The sequence below is a fragment of the Ursus maritimus genome, unplaced genomic scaffold, assembly GCF_017311325.1.
Source record: "Ursus maritimus isolate PB19 unplaced genomic scaffold, ASM1731132v1 scaffold_2, whole genome shotgun sequence".
Lineage (NCBI taxonomy): Eukaryota > Metazoa > Chordata > Mammalia > Carnivora > Ursidae > Ursus > Ursus maritimus.
Genome location: NW_024424452.1, coordinates 20,877,217 through 20,898,953, shown reverse-complemented (window position 1 = coordinate 20,898,953; position 21,737 = coordinate 20,877,217). Strand labels below are relative to the sequence as shown.

Below are 21,737 nucleotides of genomic sequence, written 5' to 3'. Positions count from 1 at the left end.
GAGGGAACACAAGCAGGGGGAGTGGGAGAGGAAGAAGCAGGCTCCCAGCGGAGGAGCCTGATGTGGGGCTCGATCCCATAACGCCGGGATCACGCTCTGAGCCGAAGGCAGACGCTTAACAACTGAGCCACCCAGGTGCCTCCCAGGGTGATCTTCTAAATGGAATATGATCATACCATGGCCTCCTTAAAGCCGTGGGTTGTTTTTTTTTTTTTTTAAGATTTATTTATCTGAGGGGGGGCAGTCAGAGAGGGAGAGAGAATCTCAAGCAGACTCCTTGCTGAGCTCAGAGCCCAGCACAGGGCTCGATCTCATGACCCCGAGATCATGATCTGAGCTGAAACTAAAGAATCGGAGCTTAACTGACTGCACCACCCAGGGACCCCCATCTTAAAGCCTTTCAGGCTCAGAATCAGCTCTGACTTCTTAACGGGGTTCACCTGGTCCTCCTCGCCTTTGGGCTGCATCCCGTGCCGCATCTGTCTTGCATTCTGTGCTCTGGCCAGACTAGACGGTGTTTGCTTCTTCGAATGTGTCTTGCTCTCCACTCCATAAACACTGTTTCTGCTGAGGACATCAGGTTGTGGACCTGGATAACTCTCCCGAAGGGGGAGGCCCCAGTCCCTGCTACAGCGCACATTCTCTCAACAGCCATGGCTGTTTTTCTTCCCAATTGATCCCTGGTGTCTAGAGCGTCACCAGGCCCGTAGCCGTCACGCCATGAGTATTTTTTTTTAATGAATGACTCTCCCGATATTCAAAACCCTGAAAAAAATGTTTGGTGCCTCTTTATCTTTAAAAGACAACCGAATAGGGGCACCTGGGTGGCTCAATCGGTCGAGTGTCTGACTCTTGGTTTCAGCTCAGGCCATGATCTCGGGGTCCTGAAATCGAGCCCCGTGTTGGGCTCCTTGTTCAGCGTGGAGTCTGCTTCTCCCTCTCTCTCTGCTCCTCCCCCCCCCCTTTCTCTGTCTCTGGAATAAATAAATAAAATCCTTTTTAAAAAAAGACAACTTAATAATAGGACAACTATAATAGTTGCCATTCATTGAGCACTTACTTTGTGCTAGGAATGGTGCTAATAACCCCAAGATACATTCTGTCAGTGTCCTGATCTCCATTTGCTTGAAAGGGTTTAGAAAGGTTCATTCACCGAAGACAAGTAAGTGCCTAGTCTGTGCTGGGTACCACTCTAGACACCAGGGAAAGGAGAAGAAGAGACAAAATCCTTGACCTCATGGAGCTCATGTTCTAGTGTGAGGACAAAGACGAGAAATTAAGAAACAAGTAAATACGGGTTTGTAGGATGGCGATAAGGGATATGGAGAAAAATAAATAAGGGGAATGAAGATTGCTGAGAGCTTGTGCATGTTGGTGTTGGGAAAGACTGTCTTTTTTTTTTTTTTCTTTTTCAAGATTTTATTTATTTGAGAAGAGCAGGGAGAGGAGCAGAGGGAGAGGGACAAGCAGACTCTGCACTAACTACAGAGCCCAACAGTGGGGCACAATCCCACAGCCCTGAGGTCATGACCTGAGCCAAAAGCAGTCTGATGCTTAACCAGCCAAGCCACCCAGGTGCCCCAGGAAAGGCTGTCTTATCCGAAGTGAGGAAGCTCTGGGAAAGAACTCTAGGCACAGGGGACAGCAAGTGCAAAGGCCCAGGGGTAAGGGCGTGTTTGGTGCTTTCAGAGAGCAGCAATGAGGCCAGGCTGATGAAAGGAGAAGAGGCCCAAAAATCAGAGACAGTACAGAGGGACCGGGACATCTCTGGCCTTTGGCCTTTTCTCTGAGAGAGATGCTGAAGTTTGGGATGTCTGGGTGGAAGAGATGACTAACTCAGGATCACGTCACTTATCCATGCCAGAGTCAAGATTCTAGCCCTAGAGGCGACTCCAGGAACAAAGTCCTGGTGGCTGCAGCTCTCACTGCTGACCTCCTCTTCTCTCCTCTTTGCAGAGAATCTGCTGCCATTCTGAGTTACTGTTCTGCAGCTCACAGCAGCAAGACCCTCCCCCACTGCACTGAGGACCAACATGGGCCTCATCCATCCGCTTATCCACATAGCGGGAAACCGTGTTGTTAGGGAAGTTGCAGAGATAGAGTCCACGCCTTCACAGAGCTTGCAGTGTGTTGGGGAAAACAAGTGAACAGTTACCATCCAATATAAATGGAAAGTGAGATGGATGAAGGAAGCAAATAGGGACACATAATCCAGTCAATCAAGGAAGGCTTCCCTGAGGAAGTGAAAATGTGAAGCAGGGGGATCTTGGTTGGCAAGGAGGAGGCAATAGCCATCCCTCAAAGCAGCAAGAACAGGTGCAAAGACCCTGAGATGGGACGTGAAAGGAGAATGAATCTGGGTTACAGAGAAGGGTCCAAGAAGTGAGGAGGTTGGAGAACCTGATCATACTGGGCCATGTAGACCAGTGAAGGTCACAACTGAAGCATTTTAAGCAGGTGGTGACTTGGTTGGGTATGAAGAAGCGGAAGCTCAAAATGGTTGCATGAAAAGCCCAGTGAAGGGGAAACCAAGGTGGGCTGTTCAGTGCAACATGGTGACAGGTGGTAGTGGTGAAGATGAAAGGCAGGTGAATTCTAGAGATAACGAGGAGGAGGAAAGGACTCTTCCCCTTGGTGGTTGAGGCATGATGGATAAAAGAGAAACCGCAGTGTCAAGCATGGCTCCCAGGTTTCGGGCTTGCAGAGCGGTCATTGGCCATGCTTTTCATTGAGATGCAGGCAGGGGGAGGGGCGAGCCGCAGGAGCCACAGCTCATGGCAGATACCTTGGCTTCCTCCAAGGGCATCCTTAAACCCTAATGATGTTTTCTGTGTGCTTCCTCTGCCAGAGGGCCAAGATCAGTCAGGGGACCAAGGCTCCAGAAGAAAAGACGACCAACACCATATCCAAACTTGACAACAACGGGAACAGAGACCGAATGAAACTGACCGATTTTAACTTCCTGATGGTGCTCGGGAAAGGAAGCTTTGGCAAGGTAGGTATGGCATGGGGGCTGCACCCACTCCAAGAGGACAGGTAACAAGGCAGGCACATTTGCTGTTCGTATGGGGCTTACATTCCAGCGAGGAAGAGAGTGAAAAGGAAGTAGACACTACACTACAGTTTGTAATGAAAACCATGAAGAAAATGAATAGTGTGCTGTGAGCCACAAACAAATCAAGAGGGGACCCACTTAGACCGTTAGAGGAGGTGAGCCCTGAACTAGCTATCCATTCCAAGAGCTAGGAATGAATGTTGCCAGCAGAGAGAGTAGCAAGTGCAAAGGTCCTGAGGAAGAGAAGGGCTTGGTACCTTCTAGGGACCATCAGAGGGTGTTGGGGCCAAAATGTCATGAGCATGGCAAGGTCGTAGGACATGAGATTGCAGAGATGAGCAGGGGCCTGATGCTGCAAAACCTTGTAAGCTGTGATGAAAAGTTTGGATTTTATCCTCAGTGCAGTGGGGAGCCATCGAAAGTTTCTAAGCAGAGAAGTGACACGATCCGATGTGCTTTTCCTAAAAGATCGCTTTTGCAGCCAAGAAAGGAAACCATTCCTTTCAGACAGCAACGGTGTTGAAGGATGACCCAGGGACTCGTGGAGTGGTTCTGGGTGCTTTTATAGATACTAGGAGATACCGAAGTCGAGATTGTGTTATAAGTATTCCTGAGTTGTTTAGTGTTGTTTTGAGTCTTTTAATCCCTTCGTGTGCCACAAATATGTCTCGTATAAATCTCATACCATGAATTCAGGTGTGCAAAAAATATAAATTTCTTCTCCATCTCTATAGCCCAAGTCCCCAGTCTGGGACTTTTTCTGGAGTTGCTCTTCCCTGCCCCCTCCCCAGCCATGTGAAACCCATTCACGAATCCTAACAGATCCTTCACCAAAGCATGCCACGCATTTACTACCTTCTGTGTCATCACGAATGCAGCCCTAATCTAAACCCCGCATACCCCCTGGGCCCCTGCAGAATATCCTAACTGACTTACCTGCTTCACTCTTGTTACCTGTAATCAGTACTCGTTCCATTTAGCAGCGCTAGTCATTTTGTCAAAGTTACATTAGGTCAAGGCACTCCCCTGATTAAAACTCCCCAGTGACTTCCCATCACATCGGAATAAATTTCGTACTTCGTTCTTGGCTTACATTGCTCTTTACAATCTGATCCCGGTTCTCTGCCTGGCAACTTCGTTTGCTTGCCCCTGTCACCCACAGTATTCTGGCCATGGTGGTCCTTGGGTTTTTGAAACATTCAAAGCTCCTTCCTCTCTTAGAGCTTTTGCGATGCTGTTCGCTTTATTCTTTGCATGGCTGACTCCTTGTAATTCCCATCGCAATCTAGACAACATCTCTTCTGAGAAGCCTTCCCTAACCACGTCCTCGGCCATGCATTCGTTCCCCATTATATTCTGCTCTCTCATAGTGGCCATCACCAGATGGTATCCTTTTTGTTTGTTTATTGGTTTGTCTCTCTTCTAAGAGCTGAGCGCTGCAAGAAGAGGACCTTCTCTGTCCTGTTCACCACTGTACTTCCAGTGCCTATGGGTTGAATCCATTCAGGGCCTGGACAAGAAGGCATGGATTTTCTCAGTCTGTGGGTCACAAGGTCATCTGCTGAGATGGAATAAGGGATCTGAATGGTGGCGCAGAGTTTGCAGAGCTTGGACATGAAATGGGAATGACAGTAGGAAAACACAGTAAGATTACTGAGAAGCTCTCTAAAGTCAGTGATGGAAATGGTCCATGCCTCTGTGTGATTTTTGCCAGCACCTGTGAGCAGCTGGGTGTGGATATGGAGAAGTGGGTGGCAGATTTGACTTAAGGGGGAGATTAGCAGGGTCAGTGAGCCAGAAAGTTAGTAAGAGAGTTAAGGATTCTGGGAAGAGAGAGATGCCCATTGCAGATCCAACAGAACCTGCGTTTAGTGGGTGCTCAGTAAAAATGTATTGGATGAATGAATAAAAATGTCGTCTAGACCAGGCTGGAAAGGAAGTCAGAGCAGGAAGAGGGTCATAACCTTGGGCGGGAAAGAAGGAGTCTAGAAGCCTAGGGATGAAAAAAACAAATGGGTGAGGTCAAGAGATTTAAAGTGCTAGGAAGACCAGGGGCACTTAGATTCCAAAGATGGGTGGGTTGCCTTGATGATAAGGATGGATGTGGCCTAAAGGAAGAAGGGGTTCTAATAATGTGGGCCAGTTGGGGAGTTTGTAGGAATTAAATTATAATTTTAATAAGTGATGTATTCATATGGTTCGTAATTAAAATTGTATGGAAAGGATAAACATTGAGACACCTGCTCCCACCCAAGTCCACACCTTTCTGTGCCTGGTCACTGCTACTGCCCTCCAGAGGCAAACATTGTGTTCATCTAATTTGCATGTTTCCCATTCCCATGTGCTAATTTAACACATATAAATATGCATTTTTATTGTTGTCCTTGTTATTGCAGGGGTTCACATCCTCTAACACATAGTTCTGCACCTTTCCAGTCACTTCGCAATATAGGTTGGAGAGTTTTTGATTGAGGAATGGAAGTGCCAGTAGGCATTATGGAAAAGATCAGGATTGGGGAGGTGGGTGGAGAAGTGGGAGAATGGGTCATCGGGGAACAGTGAGGAAATGAGAGCAAATAGATCATATGTTTCCATGGAAACCGCTACAATAATTGAGATTTCTATTCCAGGCTGGGGATATGGCCTCAAACAAATCACAGATGAGAACAACAGTATGTCATGAGAGCCAGACAGAATCACAAAAAAACCTCGATGGTCCTTTAAAACAGAGTGTAATCCTTTGCAACTCCAGTGTTGCCCACCGTGGTTTTAAATTAATGTGGTTTTTATATTTGAATGCCTACGTTAAACATCCAGCCGTCTTGCCAGGTATAGAGATTGACCCATTTAAACAGCACACCACAGCACAGTAGTGGCCCTCCTCCTTCCAAAGAGGGGAGAGATTGGTCTTTGGGGTGATGCCTTCACCCCCTCCTCCCGCAGGTCCACTGGATCAGATCTGGCCCAGAAAAATGTGCTCTTAAGCACCACCATCATTTGTGGGGTGACTAGGGAGTGACACATGCCTTTTGCTAAGACCTGTGGAAATAAAACAAGGCAAAGCAGGCATGAAGACAGTTGAGTTCCAAATGAGTAAGCCCCGTTTCAAAAACTCTGAAATGAAGGAAAATTTGGAGAGTTTACTTGCCTGGCCAGGTGGGAATGTTTACCTGGAAGGGTTATCTTGTCAGAGCATAGCTTCTTGGCATGCCTGGCTTACTTATAGATGCCTTCTAGAACTTTTGTAACAGAGTATTCAAATGTATTGGTCATTGATTATTTAATGTTTTTCTTTCTAGTTTTATCCTTCGTGCTCTATTTTATTTATTTATGTTTCATTCATTCATTCATTCATTCACTCACTCACTCATTTATTCTTACTGAGGTCTAACTGCCATATAACATTAGTTCCAGGTATACAACATAATGATTCAATATTCGTATATATTGTGAAATGATCACCACAAAGTCTGGTCAACATTGGTCCCCATCCAGGTTATAATTCTTTTTTCTTATGATGAGTTGCACCCTCTGTTTTTAATGATCCCTTGAATCTTTGTCTTCAGCTTTACCAACCACTACACTTTTCAAGAATTCAACCTCTGTGGTTTTCAAGGGATTACTGGAGGTAGACTTATGCTCCAAATATATAAATTGGGCAGCTACGTTCTGCCTGGTTTGATTGCATGAGTAGACCCTGTAAGGTAAACTCAGCAAGTACCTGATAAAGTATGTACAGAGCATGAATACAGCTCTCTACATCATAAACCTGATTCTTCTAATCCGAAAATGCTGCCACAGTAAACATGTAATTAATGCTAGTATTGCCTGTCTTCTGAGACTTCAGATGTGCTTGTGATTTATATGACCCAACCCTTTTTTAAAAGTTATGCCAAGAAATTTGAATGGAGCGCTCTTATTCTTTTATATGCCTGACTCTTGCCTATGGAAGGTCCTATGCTAATGGGGTGGGGAGCAAGGGGAGGCAGGTGTCTGCTGTGGTGGACATAGATCTAACATAAAGAAGTCCAAATCCAACAACACAAAAGTCTACGTAAAAGCTCTGTCATGGAAGATGATTGGTAATAGAAAAAAAAATGAAAATGGTCCAAATGTTCGTCAATAATGTGAAAGTTCAATATCTAACGGTATATCCATGATATATTCAAAAGAATGAGGTCTCTCTTATCTCTGTCTGTCTGCTTGTCTGTCATCATGGAAGGATGTCCATGACACAATATCAATTAAAACAGAAGCAAATCATAGAGCACTATGATCAGTAATATGAAATATACATAGAATAATTCTTTTCATATAATATATTCCTGGTCCCTACTCTCACTGAACTTTTCTCCCAATATTTTATTGTGAAAAAAATTGTGAATACAGAAAAGTTGAAAGAATTACACAGTGAATATCCATAATACCCACTGCCTAGATTCTACAATTAGCATTTGCCTGGTTCTGCTTTATCACACATCTGTCCCTCTGTGTGACTCTCTGTCAACCCATTTTTTAAAAGGTTTTATTTATTTATTTGAGAGAGAGAGCATGAGCATGAGCAGGGGGGAGGGGCAGAAGGAGAGGGACAAGCATTCCCTGTTGAGTGGGGAGCCCAACGCAGGGCTCAATCCAAGGACCCTGAGTACATGGACTGAGCTGAAGTCAGACCCTTAACTGACTGAGCCACCCAAGCACCCCATTATCAAGTCATTTTTAATGCATTTCAAAGCAACTTGCAGACACTGATACGCTTTACCCCTAAATGCTTCCGCATAAATATCATTTAGCCAATTCAATATTTGGTTTTGGTAATTTTTAAGGTAAAATTTACCTACAACAAAATGTACAGAGCAATGTATCATTCTATGAGTTTTTGAAAAATGCATACTTTAAAATGCAGTGGGAATATAAACATTAGTCAAGAAATCACACTAATAGATATTAACATGCAACTGTGGTGTTTGACGTGTGCTGTGAGAGCCTGCAGGGGTGGGCTTGGCGCTAGCTGGAAGTCAGCAAAGGCTTCCATGAGAAAGTGGCTCTTGGGCTGTACCTGAAGGATGAGTTAAGTTAGCTTTGCATCGTGGAAGTGGGCAAGTCCATGAAATCTCAGAAGGTCTCCTCTTCCTGACCCCGTCCTCGAGCCAGGCTTGGTTGATCTGTGTGATGGCCAGGGTGCCTAAGCTCCTTTAATAGTTAGGGTAGATTCACCTGCCATAACAAGTAGACCCCCAAATGTACACTGGTGCTGACACTATGGAAGCTTAATTTTCATTCATGTGATAGTCTGAGATGGGTGTTCCTGACCTCACCCACTCTCTCCATATGGTGGTTAAGGGACCCAGGTTCCTTCCATCTTCTATGACTCCATTAATCTCTACTGCCTTGTTTTTGTCTACATTCCGAGGGCGGAGGGGGAGAAGTATGGAGGAGGTACAAGCTGCTTCTTAAAAGTCTTGCTTTGGAAGTGACACCCATCACTTCTGCCTACACTCTATTAGGGAGAATTTAGTCACATGGCCATGCCTCAGTGCAAGGGAGGCTGGGAGAACAATTTTGGTGGAAAATCTAGTAGCATCAGCCACACTCCGTACTTTTCAGCTCTGGATGGAATTTTTCTTGGGGACACAAAAGACCTGCTGACTTTTGCCCTCAGAACTCCCAGGTGATCATGCTCCACAAACAAAACACTTCAAACTCCTCTTCTTGGTGACGTTTCCTTGTGTTCAAGTCATGGAACATGCCAGGTGTTAGTGCTGCTTTTCCTGAAGCATAGCATAAGCCAGGAATAAATCAAGTAGGAAGAAGTCAGCAGCTTATAAAATTAAAAGGAAAAAGCAGAAAGTCCTTAGAAACTGGGTGCCCAGGTATAGCACTTAAGTCTTGAAAAAGTCCCATCCAGGTCTGTTGCTCTGTGTGTATCTAAGAAAGTTTAAAATAAAAAACTGAGAGGTGAGACACCATTCAGCCTCCTCTCCAAGTGCTTGACTTTCCTGGAATAATGCCCAGGAGGCTGGTGACGTTAGTGCCCGAGTGTCACTATGGAGGCTACTTGAGGGTTAGGAAGTGGCCCCTTTCAATAAGGTACCCCTAGAGATTTTGAATGTTCGTGTCACTGTCCAAGGTGCTGATGTCCGTCCCTTTAGCTCAAAATTCAGAGCATACAACAGGGTTGAATATAGCCTTACCCAAGTTTCCCAAATATTCGTTTATTCATGCATGTGTTTGTTTGTTTGTTTGTTTGTTTGTTTATTTATTTATTTATTTATTTATTTATTTATTTATTTATTTTTGCCTGGTAGCCTGGTAGGGAGAGGAAGAAGCAGGCTCCTAGCAGAGGAGCCTGATGTGGGGCTCGATCCCATAACGCCGGGATCACGCCCTGAGCCGAAGGCAGACGCTTAACCGCTGTGCCACCCAGGCGCCCCTAAATATTTTTCTTTAAATGGATTTAATTAACTTCTTTTTCTTCTCTTAACATTGCCCTAAAAAAGAATATATATAAAATCACAGGCTTGATCTACCACTTGTATATTTATTTTAATACCGTTTTAGGAGAATTTATTAAAAGAAGATTGCTTTTGTCCTTATACTGCTGATGGTGCAAGTGCCCCGTTTTGTGAAAAACTGTCTTAAAGATCTTATGTTCACACAAGAATTTGGCACTTCAATTACTATTGTTGGTTTTTTTTTTTTTAAGAGCATGAGTTCTTTTGCTTCTTTCTTCTGTGCATATCTGGAAGGTACAGAAAGTGTCTGATCTTCCCTGTCCTGCCCATCCTTTCCTTTAGATGAGAAGCATGCTCAACATTTCCTGTATCCTTAAAAATCTTTCCTGTGATCTTGACCCTCCCTTCTCCATCCTTTCCTCACTGAATATATCCAGAGACTGAAACTACCCTTTTGAGATTTGCTGCCTCCACTTCCTCCCCACCCACACCATATCCTTTTGCACTATGACTTCTACCCTCAGCAAATTCTGAAACACAGGTCTCCCAGTTTTTATCAGTGATCTCCTGGCTCCTTCGTCTCCAGATCTGAGCACAAGGCATGGTGGCTACTTATGACAGCAGAGGGCAGACATGAGGGAAAGGAACTGGGACTGAGATTGGAACCCACGCCCCACCCCCAGGAGATGTTCTCACTTTTATAAACTGCTCACCAACAGGTGTAATTAAGGATTCATTCATTTGGACAAGTATTTATTGAGCAGCTACTATGTGCCAGGCACTCTTGTAGGTGCAGAGGAAATGGCTGTGAACAAAACAGACAAAAGTATCTGCCTTCATGGAACATCTGTTTCAATAGTGGTGGTGATGATGGTGACGACCGCCTAACATTTGAGTCCTTACTATACACCAGGCTCTGTGGTAAGAGCTTCTGTGTATTGACTCATACTTCCGTTTTAGTGTAGTCGCTATTATCCCCATTTTATAGATGAGGAAATGACAGACGAGACGTTAAAAGAACTTGATAAAGTCACACGGGTGGTCAGTGGCATTTGACAGACCGGGTTTGATTTAGATACGTGTGCTCTTGATTGCTTGATACTTAACACCTGCATTCCTGGTCCCATCAGTGGTCACCTCGCCAGATCATGGACGTGTTCTAAGAGATTAACAGTTTTCCCTCTAATTTTCTCATTTGCCCCCTCTCTTCTTTTTCCCTCTGAGTGTAAGCAGAGTTTACATGCCTTGGTTTTACTCTGAGCCTCTGCCATTAGGCAAAGCGCATGCCCATACTGACAGAAGGCTCCAGATTGCCTGCTCTCCCCCATCACTGTGCCCGTCAATCCCCTATCCATGTGCAGATGCTCATGGGACCTTTGAGCCATCACAGGGATTCCAGAAAAGGCTCATGATAATGGACTCCCCCTTCCAGCCCTGCCTTTCTCCCCATTCTGTGGACCTCGCTGATGGGATCCTCCAAGCCAGGGGAGGCATCTCTCGTGCATGTGGTAACTTCTCAGCTGGTTCTTTTTCAGCCCTTGACCTCCATTTCTCCTAACCTGCACCCAGTCTTTCACCCCTCCTCCCTCTCCAATTCCGCACACCCCTTCCCCGTTGTCTCTAACTTTGATGGAGCTCATGGGAATTGCCTGGGACCATGCTATGGATTTACATGCATTACATCATATGAATTCTCACCTCAATCCTGCAAGGTATGTAGGGTACTGACATTAACCCTATTATATTACATGGACATTGTAAGTCACAGAGGCCGAATAGCCACAGTGGAAGGAGGCAGGACCAGGACTTGAAAGTAGGTTTTGGGATTCCTGTTGCATCTTTCCATCTTGGACAGCATTTGTCTCTGCTTTGGGTTCGCTTATCTCCACCAAACTGCTAATCTGGTATTTTTTGGAACAGCAGTGTAAAAACTGCTACAGAGCTGCTTAATGGCATTTGTGGGTCCCTCTTCCTGCTGTGGAAAAAAAAGTTAAAAATGATATGTGACTGCATTATGATAAGGGCAAATGTATTGATATAGTACGTTAAAGCATTTTCTTCAACCTAAAAGCCCATTTTTTCCTTGTGGTTTTGAAAGAAACTAAAATGCTTTCATGAGCCCCTAAAAAGATTGTGGCCCCCCCAGGACTGTGATTCGTTTGCCAGCTAAAGTGGGTTCCAGTTGCCAGCACCAGCACCCCAGCCCTGCATCCTCAACAACCTCCAGCCTTGTCTCCCCGAGAGCCAGCAGCATGCTGCAGCAGCACAAGCCTTGGGTTCTTGCACAAGAGAGCAATCCAGAGCTCCAAGCTCCAGACTACAGCGTCTTCTGCTGGAACCAAGCGCAGCCCTGAGTTAAGACAGGAAGAAATTGCCTGAGGAAATTAAAAAGCAGTTTCGTTCAAACCCATAACAAAGGCCTTTCCTGAGTCTTGGAGCTCCTGATGTGGGAATGTCTCCTAATTTTAATCTCATTAGTGGTGTGGAGTGACACGCACACATACGCGTACATACATTAGACATGGTTATATAATCCTACAGACAAAAGCACTTTCCTTTCCCTGAACCTGCGTTGCTATCTTCTTGCACCATATGGTGAGCGCCTTTATCATATGGTTCACAGGCAGCTCAAAGTCTTTGCTACCTGTTCCTTTAATCCTCTTCCAGGGAACCTTTTGACATTTGCTGTCTGATCTTGGATTCCTGCCTTCTCTTTGGTTCTCTCCCAGGGATGGCACCTTCCTCCCAGCCCCCAGTCTTTCATATGCAATTCTGATTGCAGCGTGTTTTTGCCAACTCATCTTCCTGGATCGTTGGGAGGCCCTTCCACCCTCCTGTTGTTTCCACGACTCCCCTCAGTGCAATGACTTGCTGTTCTTCCACAGCCCCAACCTTCACTCCTCCGAGTAGAGTCCATTCCAGAACAAGACATTATAAGGGTCCATTTCCCCGACAAAATTAATGATGTTGAGGGAAAGAAAATATCTGGAATTCAAGTTTTCTAAGCCTCTGCCCTGCTGCAAGCAGCTTGTCAAGCCACAGTGAGCAAAGGGGGTCTTTATTAGAAAGACGTGGTGTGTTTCTTTGTATCTCATTGATACCCAAAGGCAGGAAGTACAGCCAGAACAAGGACGCTTCCAGGAAACCAACAACCAGGGCCTCCCTCTTGGGAGCACCCAGGCTGCCATCCCTGCTTCTTGCTACTGTCTCTCCCAATTCTCAATGTCTAGTTTCCAAATCTAGACTTACCTAGAATTTTAAGAGACGCTGATGGGCCCGGGAAAGAGAAGCTGATGGGCCAATGTGGCTCAGGGATCCCCATGATCCAGTTATAGCTGTGGCCATGGGGAGTGAGGTGCTTTTCCAGCCATCTGTCAGGAAGGGCAATAGAATCAGACTCTCCAAAAGAAGAGGTGGTATGAGCAGTTTCTCTAAGAGTAGGAAGGAAATCACTGGCCTGTCTGGTGTGCAGGCCAAGGTGGGAGTTTCTTCTAAGTCTGCATATTCTTGAACACGTCGCCTTACGCTTTGGGAAAAATAATACAAAGTTAAATCGAGTCCTGCTACCGAAGGGCCAGCTAGAGCCTATTAACATGGAAGCTCTGTCTCGGGCGATAATTCATGGCCACTAGTCCAATTACTGTGCTGTCACGGTTCCTGCTGCCCTCCGCATATCCATCTAGACTGCATCTTTATGCGCTCATACAGAAATGCACAGTCCTGTTAAGATGAATCCCTGGTTTCTAACAGCATACCCCATAATTTTTTCTACCACAAACATCATAGCAGAAGCCTGTAGGCTGTCATTACCCAACACCCATAGTAAAAATTTTGGATGCACAATTATGGGTAGTTAACAGGATTAAACATAGTTTGTCTCAGTGCCCCCTCCTGTCCAGTTCCACATTATGTCCTGACCTCCCCGAAAACCACTGCAGAGATTGATGATACAGTTTGAGCATTGAGAACTTGTCTAGACGTTTTGTATGCCTTCCTCATCTTCCGAGCAGCGTACTGTTGTTAGCTCCATTTTACACATGAGGAAGTAGAGGCTGAGACAGGCGTGAGACTTGCAGATTCATGCAGCAGTGGATGCAGGCTCAAACCCAGGGAGTCTGGCTCCTGAGTACATAACCATTAGGCCACACAGCCCACCTGCGCTCAAAGTGCTTGATTTCTGCCTCGGAGAAACCCAGTTGGCTGTTAGCCTGTAACACCACCAGCAAAGGGAGGCTTGTGCACCCAGGGCAGATCAGATTATAGAGAAACAGGCTTCCTTTGTGCAACCTAATTGTTCAAATCAATGACGGACCCTTAAGGGTTTCGCTGCATTTTCTTTTGGTAAAAGGCATCAATTATTGGTTTGTTTTCCCGGGAACCATCTGAAAAAACAGTCAAATTAAATCTGCTTTTATTTTAACCATCTAGCCTTGTCAAATATAACATATGATTCAAAGACAATTGACTGAACATACATGTCGTGAGCATTGCTTCTGTCTCTAAAGAACGCTACAATAACTAGAGTTGATACCTCTCAATTATCATTACCAATCCTATGATCTCAATAATTAGAAGTGAGACAGCCTAGGGTTTGGAAATGTTTGCATTTCTTCTTACAACCCAATCAAACCATTAAAAAATTTTTTTAATTAAATCCAACTAAACATCATTGAAAACACGGGAGCTAGGCATTTCATGGTTCAAAATCTCTTACTCCCCACTATCCCACCCCCCTCCCCAGCCTTGGCTGTGAGTCATTCCTCCCTCAGAGTAGTGACATTTGCTTAACAATAGCATGCCCCGAGCTGACTAGGTTAAAAGGACTTCCATTCTAAACTTCCTTTCACACTTCCTTCAGCTCTCCCTGCTTAGTGGGCAGTAGTTCAACTTGATTAAATCTGAGGTGTCACATGGCATCATTTTAAAAGGCTTAATCTTAGCACCTGTTACCCTGACCTCTGATCTGAAATTTCAGCTAATCTCCCCCATTATCAACGTCCCCCACTAGAGCGGTACATTCATTACAGTTGATTAGCCTGGGCTGACACGTCATTATCAACCGAAGCCCACAGTTTACATTAGGATTCACCCTTGGTGTTGTACGTTCTGTGGGTTTGGACAAATGTATAATGACATGTATCCACCATTATAGTATCAGACAGAATAGTTTCCCTGCCCTAAAAATCCTGTGTTCCGCCTATTCATCCCTCCCGCCCCCCTACCCCCTAGCAACCACTGATCTTTTTACTGTCTCCATGGTTTTGCCTTTTCCAGAATGTCATATAGTTGGAATCATACATATGTAACCATATAAAGAGATTTTATTTTAAATACGGAAAGCCTTACATAATAAATCATGAAATAACCAAGTTGTATCATCTGAGTTGATCTGCACGCTGAGTATCCCAGCTTTTATTTTTTTTTTTGTCTGGCCAGCTTAGAGATGGTACCCACCAAGTCCTACCCCGATCCACACTATTAACTCCCAATTAACATCTTTTCCCCACTGTATCACTTTTCAGTTTTTCCTGAAGTACTTCTTCAATTAGCAGTTCTCCCCAGTTGCCAGAAATCATTTCTAGACTGTTAATTTCCAGTTTGCTCCTGGAGGCAAAGGCATTTGCTTCCCCCAAATCACATGACTTCATATTTGATTAATCCGACCACCATTAAAAATAAAACCTAAACACACATATGTGCGGACATATGCGCTTAGGAAATTTGATCCAAAGTTTGAACGATAAGAATACGCTTTGGAGAGTCAAAATTGGAGCCTTCAAGATAACCTAGAGCATGTTAGGACATCTTCGCGTCTGGTGAAAGTTGAACATAGGGAAAGCCCCTAAAGGCACGCGATTCATCGGTCACGGCGAGCACGGCGAGCACAGTGCCTTCAGTTCTTTCTATCCGAGAAGCTCTTCACATGCCTTATGCTCTCAGGTCATCATTGTGGCCCCATGGATTGATGGACACTTGTCTGCATTTTAACCCCACATCCAACATGCTACAAGATTTCTGGGTTAATATGGATCTGCCCCCCATTCCAGGCCTCTGGTTACCAAGAGTTGAGTGGCTTGAGCCAACTCTTTATTATTCCTGGCCTGGTCCAAGGGACGGCTTTGGCGAACCTCCACACATTGGTTGAGTCTGTGATGGCCTAGGAACCAGGCATATTGCCCCTCCCCCATGTGGAATTGTAGAAGAAGACAGATGGTCTGCTGATTCCATAGGGAAGCCTTGTCCACCCTGAGCATGCAGCTCGCTGAGTGAGCGTCCTCTTAGCCTTTGGCAGAGGGCTTGTGCCAGCCCCACATCTAAGCACAGACAGTAGGACCTTGCTTTCATGCCCGACTTTACATCATATTTCCTGGGAAATCTATTTTGCAGAAATTTGGGTCTATTGCTTCGGCTTTCTGCCTTTCTATTTGTCTCTTTTGGGGAAGGTTAGTGACAGCCTCCATAGCCACCGAAGGCGCTGGAGCATCTCTTTCATGCTCCCCGAGTCGGCTGTTGCTTTCGCAGCGTGGCTTGCTGCAGGCTGGGCACCGAGTTTTCCCTGCGTTCCGTCATTGGCTCTCCCAACAGCCCTGTGGGGGAGGAGCTGTCATTATGCCCCTTTCATGGGTGAGGGCACTGAGACTCAGAGAGATGGAGTAATTTGCCCACAATCACACAGCAAGCACATGACAGTCAGGCTTTGAATTCATGATTACAGAGCCGAGCCTGTACCACTGTGATTTTACTGTTCTAATTAGATGCAGACTTCCAGCTCGTCAGACTCTGTTGGTATCACAATCTCATGCTTCCCTTGAAGAGCTTGTCAGGATACCTGTCATGTTGTCAAGATGAGGATGCTGAAGCTCCCCTTCATTTTGTAACTCGGCTGCACCCAAATTTCTCTCAAAATCCTATGGCCAAGCGAGTGAACACCCTTGGAAGGGCAGACGGATGGCATTTGCCCAGGGTTCCAGCCCCTAATTCCACCACCATCCAGATGGCCTGCCAAGTCACCACTGCGTCCTCCCCAGGACAGACCAGGCCTGGCACAAGAAGGCCCCCAATATTTAGAAGATTCTGATTAATGGGTCTGGAGTGTGGCCCAGGCATCAGCTTCTAAAAGCTCACAGGGAATTCTAATGTGCGTCCTGGAGAAACAAGAGCTTGGTGCAGGCACGCGAGGCAAACCCCAGCCAAGGATGGGAAGGAGTCAGGGGGCTTCGTATCTGCCTTAAAACTTAGAGCTGAGCTGGGGTGCCTGGGTGGCACAGCGGTTAAGCATCTGCCTTTGGCTCAGGACGTGATCCCGGCGTTATGGGATCGAGCCCCACATCAGGCTCCTCCGCTATGAGCCTGCTTCTTCCTCTCCCACTCCCCCTGCTTGTGTTCCCTCTCTCACTGGCTGTCTCTATCTCTGTCGAATAAATAAATAAAATCTTTAAAAAAAAAAAAAAACAAAACTTAGAGCTGAGCTGATCGAAAGTACCCTCTGCTGGCCTCTGAGGGGCTCGGTGAAACCCACAGGGGACAGCCCGGACAGCAGGGGTGACCCTCGAAAAGATGGAACCCTAAAATAAAGGAGGAGGCACACCTTACAGCAGACAAGCTCCCAACGCCTACCCCCAGCCTGGTGCACAAGACTACTCCCTCGTGGTGTGGGCGTGGGGGGGTGTCTGGGGGTCTGCAGTGGGCGGACAGTGTCCACACCGGCCTTTAACTTGTTTCTGCCTCCCTGTCCCGTGCTGACCTCAGCTCAAGCACCTTACCCATCCTCTTCTCCCAGATTGGAGTTTGGGGGCCCTATGAGCCCCAAGTTTCTCTCTTTCTCTTTTCAGTGTACCATTTGAGTTCAAATTAGAATCTTTTCCCAATCCCAGCATGGTAGCTGAGCTTGCATGTTCTGACAATGCTAGATGCTTGGTCTTTCCTCCTCCTCCTCCTCCTTTCCCGCCCCTGTGGTAGGGATGTTGTTAGGAACGTCATCCACTATAGCACTACATGTTCAAGATCCATGCAAGACATTTCTTTTAGACCTAAGTTCTAGGGAAAGCTTATTTTTCTCTTCAAAAAGTGATTTTTCCTTAAAGGAAATATGAACTTTTGTTATGTTTCATGTGTTTCTGGTTGCTTTGGCCTCCAGGAAGCTGAGGGAGGGAGGGAGAAAGAGAGGGAGAGAGAGAGAAAGAGAGAGAGGAAGGAAGAGAGAAAATACACACACATACTTACTCTATGGGGTATGATCATTTTTAATCACCTTTATTGAAGTATAATTTACATGCCATAAAATCCAGATGTTTATATTATGTAATCTTGAATGCTACCTCAAGTTCTTTGTGAAATGTGGGTTGGAAATAGCCATATACAAATTAAACAATGCTGAGACCGAAGTCACTGGAGATCTCTAGTGGCCCAGATCTAGGGTTTCTTTTTTTTAAGCTACTTCCCCCCACTTGGACTTTTTCATTCATTTATCCAGCAAATATTCCTTGAGAGTCTACTAGGTGCTAGATGTTAGGGATACACCAGTGAACAACTCAAACAAAAGACCTGCTCTCCTAGAACTTACGTCTAGGGAGGGAGGAAAATAAAGAGATTGCTATGCCGTCAGGTATGGTGAGTGCTATGAAGGAAAACCAAGTAGAAGAAAGGGAGGGGGAATGACAATCGGGGCTGTAACTTTCAAGAAGGTGGTCAGGGAGGACCTCTGCAAGGAGATAGGGGAGCAAACTTGGGCATATCCGGGGGAAGAGTCCTAAGTGCAGTGGGAAGAGAGGAAGATCCTAGGAGGGTGGAGCGAACAGGGACCCACTTGAGTTTTAAAGCTTTGTTGAGGTACATGGAACAGAGTGCACGTGTTGGTGGGGAACAAGTAGCGGGGAGGCAAAGAATAATGAAGAGACAATTCAGGAGACTAGACTCAGGATTGTGGTGGCTTAGATCAGCAAGGAGGTTGGATAGGGCATGCATTTTGAATGAAGAGCTGACAGAACTTGCTGATGTATTGAACGAGGGACGTAACTGAGAGGAGTTAAGAGAGACTCAATTTGGCTTTGGACTTTTGGCAGGTGTCCGTAGAAGCTGGGGGAACAGGGAGCAGGGTCTTTGGTCCCTAACTATGCCTACCTTCGCACATTGGTAAGTGCGCGGACCCACAGTCCCTGCAGGGCAAATCTCCTTAGCCCGTTGAGAACTGGACATTGGTGCTGGTGGGCAAGGATCATAAGCAGGCCCCCCATCCCGATCATTGTCTGAAAAGGTGAAACTGATGATAACTACTATAGTGGATAGAATTGTCTTCCCCCAAAATATATGTCTAAGTACTAATACAATCTGTATGAATGTGACCGTATTTGGACAGAGGGTCTTGGCAGGTGTAATCAAGTTCAGTTACGGTAGACCCTAATCCAGTGGCCAGTGTCCTTAAAAGAAAAGCCAATCTGGACACAGACTCAGGGGCCTGGGAAGGAATGCCACATGAAAACAGGCAGAGAGGATTATTGGCAACCTCTAGAAGCTAGGAGAGAGAGGCATGGAGCAGATTCTCCATGAGAATCTAGACAGAGGCCTCTAGAAGGAAGTGTGCTCGCCAACACCTTGATGTTGGACTTTTGGCCTCCAGAACTATGAGAGAATAAAATCCTGTGGTGCTAAGCCTCCCAGTTTCTGGTTCTTTGTTATGGCAGCCCCAAGAAACTAGGACAACTGCTAGGTATTAAGCTCTCATCCTTTGCCCTGCGGGGTGCTGAGTGAAGGTGTGCACATTGCTCACTTTATCCCACCAAGATCCCGCACTACCACCAAAAGCGAATTATCGTTGTTCCTATGTCCAGAGGAAGAAGAGTTAAGTGATTTTCCCAGGGTCGTGCGTCTAGTGTGTGGTGGCACTGGGACAGCTCCTGGGTCCTCTGACTCTAAACCCCATGCCCTAACCAGTATGCGACACCTTCCTGTGGCCAGAGGCCAGGACTCCGGGCACGTTCTGCCATTTGGATTCACCAATAAAGTTCAGCGCACAACAAACTTTGCAGCCAGGATCCCTGGGCTACTTTCCCACATTTTCTCTGCTGCCACCGGAACGTTGTTATTTATCACATCTCTCCCAGAAGATTCTTGGGTAACAGATGTGGCTTGGAGTTTGATAAGAGCGTCACTTCAACACATCCTTTCAATCTGTTTGGAATCCTCACCCTGGAGATGGAGGGACAGCTGAACAAACAGCCCACGCCCTCTATGATGGTATTAACTGAAGTGGAAACTCCAGAAACTTCATGAGACAATTAATGAAAAGCAATAGCTCGCTGGCACTTAAAGGGACATTTTAGAACGTGGCCATCACTGTGGCCACGGCAATGGCTGTCTCTCTGCCATTTTCTTCTCCCGTGCCAGTGCGTTGGGGCACAGGGAGAGGAAGATCTCTCCAAGCCGCTTCATGCTTGAAAGCAGGGCCATACCCTTCCTGCTTGTGGCCTCATCACCCATGCCTAGCACCGTGCCTGGCACAGAAGCCCCGAAAGAACTTGTGGATGGATGAGCTGGAGTCACGGCTGTGGCTCCAACTCACACCAAGCCCCTCTCGCCAAGTAAATGAATGGTTTGTTCGTGGTTGTATAAGAAATGGAAAAAGGAAATGACCCTTCCGTCTGTGGCCATGGAGTAGCCTGTAAGGTCCCAAGCCTCAGCAGGTGGGGTGGGTAGGAAAGCGAGGAGCAGGGCTGGGATCTGGAGCTGAATTTGAAACACTCTGGCAATAATAGTTTAATAAATAATTTAAAGAAGTAATTTAAATAATTTCCCATAGCCGGGGCCCCTGGGTGGCTCAGTCAGTTAAGTGTCTGACTCTTGATTTTGGCTCAGGTCATGATCACAAGGTCATGAGATCGAGCCCCGCGTTGGGCTCCACACTCAATGTGGAGCCTGCTTAAGATTCTCTCTCTCTCTCTCTCTTTCAAAACAAAAAAATTTACTGTAGCAGAGCACTGGGTATTTGAGGTCCAGAGAATCAGATAGAATATGGTTAAGAGCATAGATTCTGGAGATGGGTGACACCAGAAGTTTCACTTCCTGGTAGAGGGACTTTGGACAAGTCACCATGCTTCCTAAGTCCTGGCTTCCTTGTCTGCAAAGTGGGGATAGTAAAGGTTCCCACTCCACCTTTGTGTGGGGATTAAATGAGATCCTGCGCAGCGTGAGCAAGCAGTGGGAGTGGTTATCATTACCAACTGCATAAGACCCACCCCCTTCCCAGGATGACCCTCCCTCCAATATCACTTTTGTTCATCATTGCCTCTGAACACCACCTCTTGCCTGTCCAGTCTCCGGCTTGGTGCCAGCGCCGCTCTCTTTGCTGGAGCTCTCCTGTTCTGCTAGAGATAGTTGTTTGCTCTGTCTCAGGCAGTTGGGAATTGGAATCCAGAATCTGAGTTCTAGAGCTTGCATGCTCACTTCCTACAGTAATTCTAGACCAAGGTTTGTGGATTCAGATGGTTTAATCCTAAGGGAGCACTGTTCTCCTCCCTCTGCCTGCAATATGCCGCCTAGAATACGCCTCTAGTTCTGTTCATCATTCAGGTCTGCGCTTAGCTCTCACTTCCCCGGAGCATCTTTCGCTGACCCACAAGACAGGTTAGGTCTCCACTCAAATACTCACGGAGCCCCGTGCACTTCTCTTGCTGGAGTTGAATCATAACTGAATTTGGTAACTACTCGTGCAGGAGGACGAGCTTCATGAGCTTGTCACTCCACATCCTCAGTGCCCATCTCAGTGCCTGGCACATCCTAGACATGTAATGTTTACTGAATGAATGGATGAATTGGCCCGCCTTCCAAATCCTGGATAGGACTGGAAAAGATGACACATTTGGAAGGCAGAATGAATTCCATCTCTCTTGCTTCTCTTAATTGAAGCCTTAAAAAAAAATTTGATTGAAAAGAGTGTGCACAACCACACCCAAGGATTAAACAAGCCAAGGTAACAGGGGCCACACTGGCAGCCCTGGGTTATGTTCATGGACATATGAACTTAGACGAACCTGTTCAGTCATCTATTGCTGCATGAAATATGATCCCAAAACTCAAAGTTGACAACATATATTATCTCTTGTGGTTTCTGTGGGCCTGGGATTGGGAATTGGGAATGCTCGCTGGTGGATCGTGGTTCAGGCTCTCTCCTGCAGGGGGCGGAGCTGGGACAGCTGAGACTGGAGCACGGGGGGGGGGGGGGGGGGGGGGGGGGG

General features: G+C 46.1%; 1 protein-coding gene across 1 annotated transcript in view; it reads left to right on the top strand.

Moving 5' to 3' along the window:
- The window catches only part of PRKCB (protein kinase C beta), a 314,044-nt gene that overhangs the window by 226,861 nt on the left and 65,446 nt on the right, over window positions 1-21,737 (top strand). Inside the window, 1 exon segment of the mRNA XM_040635210.1 lies at window positions 2,849-2,995. Within this exon segment, the coding sequence (XP_040491144.1) occupies window positions 2,849-2,995 (147 nt within the window).